The sequence below is a fragment of the Sinocyclocheilus rhinocerous genome, unplaced genomic scaffold (assembly GCF_001515625.1).
Source record: "Sinocyclocheilus rhinocerous isolate Xijiao unplaced genomic scaffold, SAMN03320098_v1.1 scaffold5165, whole genome shotgun sequence".
Classification (NCBI taxonomy): domain Eukaryota; kingdom Metazoa; phylum Chordata; class Actinopteri; order Cypriniformes; family Cyprinidae; genus Sinocyclocheilus; species Sinocyclocheilus rhinocerous.
Window position 1 is genome coordinate 39,552 of NW_015652777.1, and position 10,000 is coordinate 49,551.

Sequence of the window (10,000 nt, forward strand, 5' to 3'; positions counted from 1 at the left end):
TGAAAAGCTGCATGTTTGTAAGAAACAAATCCATCATTAAGCCGTTTTAACTTTAAATCTGTCACTTGCCAAAATGCAAGTCAATAATCCATAATAACACTTCCTCCAGTGAAAAAGTCCATCCCATGTTTTCCTCTCACATCAAAATCCACACACATAGAACAGTTTTGGCTTGTAAACGGTGTTTGATCTGTGCATATTTCTCTCCTGATTCAGACCAGACCACTTTTTCACTGGAGAAAGCAATATTATGGATAGAGTCCTCGTATTTTAAAAGGGAAGTGACGGTTTGAAGTTAAAACATCTTAATGATGGATTTGTTTCTTACAAACACGCAGCTTTTGGCTTCAGAAGACATTTATTGATGCACTGGAGTGGTGTGGATCATCCAGTAACCGTAGTTCTGCTGTGTGTTCCTCCACAGATGGGTCTGGAGCACGAGGAGCAGAAGCTGGAGATCAAGAGGCAGGTGTCGGAGCTCACGCTGTCCCTGCAGGAGAGAGAAGCTCAGATCAGCAGCCTGCAGGCGGCCCGGCACACACTGGAGAGCCAGCTACGACAGGCCAAGACCGAGCTGGAGGAGACGACCGCGGAGGCCGAGGAGGAGATCACCGTCCTTCGGGTGAGGATTTACATTGTGATGAATGAACCAGAAGTGACCATGATCCATCTCTTTCCTATCCCTCATCATTTAGAAGATAACAGTTTAGTTTCGAGACCAGTTCTCACTATTAACCAGTTGCGTATTAGTATGCATATTATGAGCTTTTTGGCTGTTTATTAGTACTCATAAAGCACATGTTAATGCCTTAAATACCTAACTACCTTACTAATTAATAAGCAGCAAATTAGGAGTTTTAGGCAAAAGTCATAGTTAATAGTGAGAATTGGTCCCCAAACTAAAGTGTGACCAACATTTGTATTTTACTGAGATCAGCTATGTAGCATACTATAATTAAAATGTCTTTTAGTGCATACTGTTTCACACACTACTTTTTAGAAAAGAGTAGGCAGAGCACAGTCATAAATAAATGTGATTTAGGTATATAGATATGGAAAATGAAACTGTTTATTGAACTTAAATTCTAAAATTTGCATACGTGTTTGCATCAGGCTTTTATGGCTTCTATAGTTTGATATAGTGAGAATATGGAGGAATAAAATATTCTTAACTACCCAGTTTTTGTTCAGAGGCCCAAACTGAGCAAAAATATACAATTTGGTGCAGATGCTGACATTTATACGGCCAAAAGTATGAAATTCTGATGCTTGTAATGTAAATCAATGAGATCTTCCTAACAGTATAGCAGACACTTATATAAAAATATCAGTCGTCACTCTGTATCTCCAATAATATGTCTTAGTAAGATGATATTTAAATGCTTAGTTTGATGATCAAAACATATAATGCAGTGCAATACAACGATGATTGACAGATGAACAAATAAACGTTCCTCAAAAGCCTTTGAAATTTTCGTATCAAATATAATACAGTAGTTTTTTTCAGTAACTTAAGCAAAAGGCAGCTTGACTGTAGCTTATCTTAGTAGTTTGTGTCTTGGCAAGCTAAAGTTTCAAAGTAGCTTCTGAAGGAGTAGTAGTCGATATAATCCAGCATATTGCAGACTCCACGCATCTCCTTTATATCGTTCAATCGTAATCGTGTGTTTCTGTCTAATCTCTCAGTGGACCATTGTGTTCCTCGTCTTCACAGTGCTGTAAACATCTTCCCACGCTCCTCTGCGGTATACGCGAGGGCCGCGGCGCTCCGTTTCAATGCATCTTTGACACGGTTTCATCCTCGCGCCCCGCCGCTCTCATGCATGACATCACACCTGTCATGGCACTCGAGTTCATTTCACAGCGCCGCTGCTATCTGCTCAAATGCACTTTACTGCAGAACTCCACGCAGCACTCTGGCAGAGTGCGCACTTCTTGCAAACATGGCCATTTTCACTCTCATTTTGTTTCTTTTTTTTTTAGGCCCATCGGGATGAAATCCAACGCAAGTTTGATGCCCTGCGAGACAGCTGTGCGGTATGCAAATGAGCTTTTCTCTGTATTTGACTCATTAAATGTGACCCACACAAGTCCTACCTGTACAGATAGAATGTGCGGATGGTGCAGTTTCCATACGCAGCATCTGAGTCAAAACTAAATCCATAAATAAACCTTTTTTTCCCAATATCATGATTTTAGCTTAAAACAATGTACACTACCGTTCAAAAGTTTAGGGGGTGGTAAGATTTTTAAAATATTATTGAAAACAGGTATTTTATGCTCACCAAGGCTGCATTTAATTGATCAAGAATACAGTAAAAACAGTAATAATGTGAAATATTTTTGCAATTTAAAGTAAGTGTATTTTATTTGAAAATATATTAAAATGTAATTTATTCCCGTGATGCAAAGCTGAATTTTCAGCATCATTACTCCAGTCTTCAGTGTCACATGATCCTTCAGAAATCATTCTAATATGCTGCTCAAAAAACATTTCTTATTATTATCAATGTTGAAAACAGTTGTGCTGCTTCATATTTTTGTTAAAACCATTTTTTTCAGGATTTTTAGATGAATAAAAGTAAAAAAGAACAGCTTTTATTTGAAATCGAAATCTTTTGTAACATTATGATTTAAAAAAACAACAACTTATTGGCCCCAAACTTTTGAATGGTAGTCTGAAGGCTAAAGTGTGTCTTTTGGATCAGTAACTGGATCTGCTTTTTTCAGTTCATTTAAATAGCCCAGCAGGGTGACAAATAATCTCTTAATTAAAAGGAGCTCATAAAAATGGCATGTACTCTGACATTTATAAAAGAATTAGAAAAGTATTGTTTAAAATAGTTTTAGATGAAGAATAGCATGTCACACCGCTCTTACAGTTTAATAAATCATGTCAAGCAACCCCGTTACCATGATATCGGAAAACTTTTTTCAAAAGCATCTGTTTTCAGGTATCCTGAAAGTTGTTCACCCAGCAGTCATTGATTTGGGGAACGGTTGCATTTTGAAGTGCGATTGTTTGCGTTGCCCCTGGAGTGTGTTTCATTATTATCAAGCACAGAGCATCTCTGCCCTACTTTCACTGTCCACCCACACTCAAGCTGTTTGAGCGTCTCCACCGATGCAATATTCCCAGCGCTGTTTTTAGACGCTCATCTTCTCCTCTGTGCCGAGGAGTTATATTACATTTTGCAATCATAGCTGGAGCTCAGATGAACGTATAAACTTGAAAACGAGAATTTAATTGTCTTATTAGAATGAAAACATAGGGGCTTGTGTTTATAAGCATGTAAGGCAAGTCAAGCATCACTGTTACTATTGCTCATACTTATGGTTTAGGGTTTGTATGAGCTCTAGTAATAGTTATTCTCAGTGTCTGAAGCCTCGCTGTCAGTCTCAGTGAGTTCTGCTGATGGTGGGACTACAGACAGACAGACAGACAGACAGACAGACAGGAGAGCGGCGTCTGCTCCTCGATCTGTCTTTCGTAAGCTCTTATAATCCCAGCCTCTGGTGGCGGCTTCTTTCCACTAAACACACTTTGATCTTCTCAATTTTGGAGATGTACTATGAATAGTAAGGGTATAAAATAACATTGTTTTCCAATGCACTTTTATTTTAATAATTACATGCATAATAAAAGCCAGTGCAACACTAAAAGCAATGCTAGGGTGTTGTGTGGTTGCCAAAATGTTTTTTTTTTTTTTTTTCCTTGATCAGATGGCACAAAATATTTTTGGCATTTCATCTGAATATCAGAATTTGTGAGATTTAGTCATTTGAATGTTTTGAGGTAAATGTTTTTCTAGAAAACACTCTTTGACATTGTTATGTTGAATATCAAAGTTTTTTTGGGTCTGTTTACTAATGTGGGCACATTAATGTTTTTAGATTTGTGGAGTGAAAAATATTGTTTTGATTTTTAATGAAAAGATCAATTAGACCTAGAAGGCCCCAAGTGGCATCTTGATACTTATGTTATTATTTATTTAATACTTAATGTAATTCATTGGGTTTTTCATTTTAGACATCTATAGGATAACTGAGTGAAATCATTCAATTTGAAATAAATTGGACTATTTTTAATTAAATATGAGAAATTAAATATGTATATATTCATATTCCTTTACATAAGTCATATAATAAATTTACCTTTCAGATGAATCTCTTTTACTGGGATTCTGCTTTTTTCTGACATTGGTTATTCAATTATTCAAATAAATTGGAAAAAATAGAACAGTTTATTTAGTATTTTACTTTAATGGCACTTATAATGGTATAATATAAGAATATAAGATAAAAATACAAGAATAATATTAAAAGTAATGCATACGATCTGTGAAAGTTAGTGAGGTAAGATGGCCTCTTTGAATAATTTTACATAAATGTTTTTTAATTAAATGGAATGGTTGATAGTTAATTTAGTATTTTACATTAATGACAATTAAAAATATAAATATAATTTTAATAATATAATATAATATAATATAAAAAGTAATTTATACATTCTGTGAAAGTTAAATAGGTAAGATGGCCTGTGAATAATTGTAATTTTGATTTCATGGGGACTTTAACACATTGGCTGATGCATCATCACCCTGCAATGCTAAACTTGTATCTAAATATCTTACAGTTTAAAAGAGCACAATGGCATCTTCCCTGATCTTACTCTACTGCCTTTCTAAGCTCTCAGATTTCCACCTGAACAATAAAAAAAACCTAGCAACCAGGCATAACACCCTAGCAACCACACGGCATTGTGCAAACAACCATTCAGAAGGCAAACAGATGCGTTTTTGAATTTAATCGGTGAAAGATGAAAACAAGTTTAACACAGGCCAAATAAACTAAAGCGGGGCAAAAAGAGTGTTTTTTGGTCAGTAGTTAAAGTGGGTCAGTGTGTGCGAGTGTGGCGCTGTGCCTTTAACATAATGACAATAATAATGAGTGCAGAAACCTCCTCCGCACCAGAGGAGTGCTTGGCACTGCTGCACGCCAGCACACATGACCAGCACTGCAGTTTCATGCAAACCTGCGTCTCTTCTGCTTGTCAGATGGAGGCTTTGGAAATGTGTGAAGTGAATCGAGAAAACGGGTCTAAAAAAGGTTTTAGTCAAAGATGAAGTTCAGGGTAGCTCTGCATCTTGCTTCGAGTGATGTTAAAGTCTTTAAGAACATTTCTGGCACTGGACAGGATTAAATACACGCCTGTTACACGGACAGAGTTTTTAAGGACAGGACACTTGTAGAGCGACAGGAAGATGTTAGGAAGAAAGATGGAGACTGTTCTTTAGTAGCAAACAGTAAACTCATACAGGTTTGAGTCGTGGTTTAGTGGTTAGCACACATACTTGGGATGTTTTTAGCAAGCTTATTTAACTTTTAAAGGGGTCATATGATGCTATTTTAAAGATCATTATTTTGTGTATTTGGTGTAACAGAATATGTTGACATGCTTTAATGTTCAAAAAACACATTATTTTTCAAATACTGTAGTCTGGCTTTAAACTGCCCATTTGTGATGTAATAATGTTAGCTTTGTTCTGAAAGTAAATCTGAGTTCAGTCATAAAACAATAATACAAACCATAGTAAATAATACCTCAATAGTCCTAAAATTTACTTATACCATGTTTTTTTTTTTTTTTTTGGTAATTTAATATTATACTGACCTAGATTTCTGTGATTGACTATAATATTATAAAACAAATACTATGGGGTTTGGGGTTGGTATGTTTTTGAAAGAAATGCTCACCAAGGCTGCATTTAATTGATAGCTGTTTTCTATTTGAACCTATGTTAAAATATAATTTATTTCTGTGATCAAAGCTGAATTTTCAGCATCATTACTCCAGTCTTCAGTGTCACATGATCTTCAGAAATCATTAATATGCTGATTTGCTGCTCAAGAAACATTTCTGATGATCAATTCTGAAAGCAATCTTTTGTAACATTATAAATGTCTTTACTGTCACAATTTAATACATCTTTGCAGAATTTGATTCTTTTAAATACATTTTATTTAATTTTATTTACATCAATTTTTTTTTTGCTAGTTCATTAAATTTAGTTGCCATGATTTTGTAATATTTAATAGGACTGCAAATTACTATTTTAAAATTACCACATATTAATGGGATTATGTGACACTTATGTTATAACTTATAACAGGAATACATTGATTTTCTATTATTTTTCCAGTTCCATAATGACTGGACAATTTTTTTTGTATTATAATTTTGTAGTTTTATAGAGAATGCATTCACAAAGAACAATGTTTAGCAGATACAATTAGTAGACAAGTATAACTTTAAGTTAAATTTTATTTAAATACATTTTAAATGTAATTATGCATAGGTTTTATTTGAAATAGAAATCTATAAATATCTTTACTGTCACTTTTTATTAATTTAATACATCTACATTTACATTTAAAATAGTAATTTTCCATAATTTTTCTGATTCTGATTCTTTGCAGAATTTGATTTCATTTAAATGAATTTCATTTAATTTCCTTTGCATTTATGTTCTTTAAATTTAGTGTGTGTGTGTGTATATATATATATACAGTGGGTACGGAAAGTATTCAGACCCCCTTAAATTTTTCACTCTTTGTTATATTGCAGCCATTTGCTAAAATCATTTAAGTTAATTTTTTTTCCTCATTAATGTACACAAACACTTTTTCACACCACTGTATATATATATATAATTTTATATATTTAGTGCATATATTTTAAAATTACCAAATATTTCTGGCTTTCTTTGACACTTATAATGTTATAACTTATAACAGCAATCTTTTAATTTTCCATAATTTTTCCAGTTTGACTGGACAGATATTTTCATTATAATTTTGTAGTTTTATAGAGAATACACTTACAAAGAACAATGTTTAGCAAATAAAATATTTCGAGATTAGTAGATGAGTATAACTTTTAAGTTAATAATAATTTATATTTAAATACATGTAAATGTAATTTTATGTAAATGTTTTATAAATGTAATTTTTATAATTAAAATAATTTTGTAACATTATAAATGTCTTTACTGTAATATTCGATCAGCATCCTTGCTGAATAAAAATATGACTTTTTTCTTTCAAAATATTTCTTTTGAAGTTTGGGGTATATCATGTATACTATACCTTTACCATTTGATGCCATCTTCGTACTCTTACATAATCTTTGTTGCACCTGTCTCAGGTGATCACGGATCTGGAGGAGCAGCTGATGCAGCTAACGCAGGAAAACTCTGAGCTGAACCGACAGAACTTCTACCTGTCCAAACAGCTGGACGAGGCCACGGACAAGAACGAGGACAGACTGCAGCTCAAGCAGGACGTGGAGCGCCTGCGCCGGGAGGTGGCCGACCGAGAGATGCACCTCAACAACCAGAAACAGGTAAGAGTCCACACACACACACACACACACACACACACACGCACACACTCCCACCGGCAGGTGTGTGAGTCACAGACGCATATGGACGCAGCGGGAGAGAGATGTGGGCTGAATTTAAGAGCCCACCGCAGGTGATGAGCACCGCTTTAACAGATGCTGCTCTCTTTGAGAGGATGTTTAGCTGTCATTAACGTCTCGAAAATGAGAGTAATGTAAGAATTTAACACATTAGGCGGCTAAAAGGCGTTCTGTAAAACATCTCAAAACTTTATTTCCAGTTCAAAATGCTCATTCATTGAAACTAAACTACAAAAGTGAAACGTTCTGGTATTTAGTAATAATAATGACCTGTAAATAGGAATATGGTAATAATAATGACATTTAAACATTGTTTAAAATTTGGGCTCGGTAAGATTTTAATTTTTTTTTTAATAAAGAAACAAATACTTTCATTAAACAAAGATGCATTAAATTGATCAAAAGTGACAGTAAAGATGTTACAAAAGATTTCTATTTAAAATAATATCTATTAAAATTACATTAATTTAAAATGTATTAAAATAAAATTTAGTTAACTTAAAAAAGGTATACTCGTCTACTAGTAACTAAAAATTTTATCTGCTAGGTAAAAATTGTTAAAAAATTATCCAGTAATTATGAAAACTGGAAAAATCATGGAAAATTAAACGATTGATGTCATAACATTATAATAACATATAATTTAAATATATCATATAAATATCTGGCAATATTAAAATGGTCCTTTCCAGGCCTGGAAAAGTCTCGGAAATTAATACAATAATTCAAACTAAATTGTTAAAAAAAAGAATGAAAACAAATGTAAATAAAATGTATTTATTTAAATTAAATCAAAAGGTGACAGTGACATTTATAATGTTGCAAAATGTTACAAAAATCATTTTCAACATTGATAATAATCAGCATATTAGAATGATTTCTGAAGGATCAGGTGACACTGAAGACTGGAGTAAAGATGCTGAAAATTCAGCTTTGATCACAGGAATAAATAATATTTTACAATATATTCACATAGAAAACAGCTGTTATAAATTGTAATATTATTTCACAATATCACAGTTTTTGCTGTATTTCGGATCAAATAAATGCAGCCTTGGTGAGCAAAAGAGTCTTCTTTCAAAAACATTAAGGTATCTTATCAACCTCAGACTTTTTAAACTGTTGTGTAGGTGGTCATGAAGTTATTTATTTCTCAGTCTGATGTCCAAAAGGTTATGGAAGATTGCAATGCATCATAAATGCAGTTTAGTTTCAGTAAAAGCTCTCTTTCCTGTGGAAGACTTTTATATGATATAATATAGTACAGTACGTTTTCATAATTTTACGGTTTGAAAATTAATGAAACCACACATGAACAGCAAATCACAGCTGTCCCCTTCAGTGCCAAAACAAAGCTGTTTAATAAGCTGGAAAATGATGCTCGCAGGTTCTATTGTTTTGCGTGATGATGCCGCAGCGAGATGTGGAGAGGTGTGTGTGTGTGTGTGTGTGAGAGGTGATGTAGGCGCGTGGGACGCGTGTGTAGGTGTGCAGTCCTTGCTGTTGTATAACAGTACCGGATGGTAATCATAGACGCTGGTAGGAGGCAGAGATGTGTCATATTCACTCGCTGCTCCCCTCTGCCCTGCCAGCGTTGGACTTCACAGGGGCAAAAGCATGCCGGCTATATTTGGAAACTCTCTCTCTCCTTCTATGTCTTTCTGAAATGTGGTAACATCCAGTCCTGCCACTGAGATGCACTTCTGAGCACATCTGCCCGATTCAAGACACCCTCGATCCCCCCGCCGGCTCTCAGAGGATCAATTCCAATTGGCAGCGACTCTGAGATCCGGACCTGCTAATGAAAGTCAAAAAGAAAAATCTGCAGCTTCATTTCTGCATCTATCAGCATAATTTCGGTGTCATATCCTGCAGTTCCTTAGATGCCGTCTGTTGGTTTGCAGCAGATGTATTGAATAGGTTATCATTACCGTCACAGAGAAAACAGAAATATCTGGCCCTTTTAAAATGGTCATTTCCAGGCCTGGAAAGTCTTTAAAAATGATTTCAAATTGAATAAGAATTTAATTAATAAAAATGTATAAAACCTTAAATTATTACAGTCTCTAAAAATCATGGAAACTTCTGTAATAACAATAAATTTAAATAAAATAAGATTCATATGATTGAACTTTATATTAAACTTTAAAAAATTTATAAAAATTTTTATTTTAAATAAATAATATTTTATTTGAATAAAATATTCAAAAACATTATGCTCATCTAAATTTCCAGGCCTGGAAATAATGGAATTTAATAATGAAATTAAATAAAATTAATTGAAATTAAATGAAATTAAAATTATTTAACATTTATTTAAATACAATTTATTTAAAGGGGTCATATGATGCTTTTTTAAAGATCATTATTTTGTGTATTTGGTGTAACAGAATATGTTGACATGCTTTAATGTTCAAAAAACACATTATTTTTCAAATACTGTACATTATTGTAGATCCTCTATGCCCCGCCTCTCTCAAACACTTCGTTTTCTACAAAGTCCCTCCTTCAGACAAG

The 10,000-nt window shown here is 33.8% G+C and overlaps 1 protein-coding gene across 7 annotated transcripts in view; it reads left to right on the forward strand.

Annotated features, from left to right (window-relative positions):
* The window catches only part of LOC107715152 (citron Rho-interacting kinase-like), a 53,900-nt gene that overhangs the window by 20,801 nt on the left and 23,099 nt on the right, over positions 1-10,000 (forward strand). For all 7 annotated transcript variants that reach the window (XM_016521212.1, XM_016521215.1, XM_016521214.1 and 4 more), the window contains exons 14-16: positions 425-622; positions 1,984-2,037; positions 7,208-7,405. In XM_016521212.1, coding sequence (XP_016376698.1) covers positions 425-622; positions 1,984-2,037; positions 7,208-7,405 — 450 coding nt within the window. The remainder of the gene's footprint in view (positions 1-424; positions 623-1,983; positions 2,038-7,207; positions 7,406-10,000) is intronic.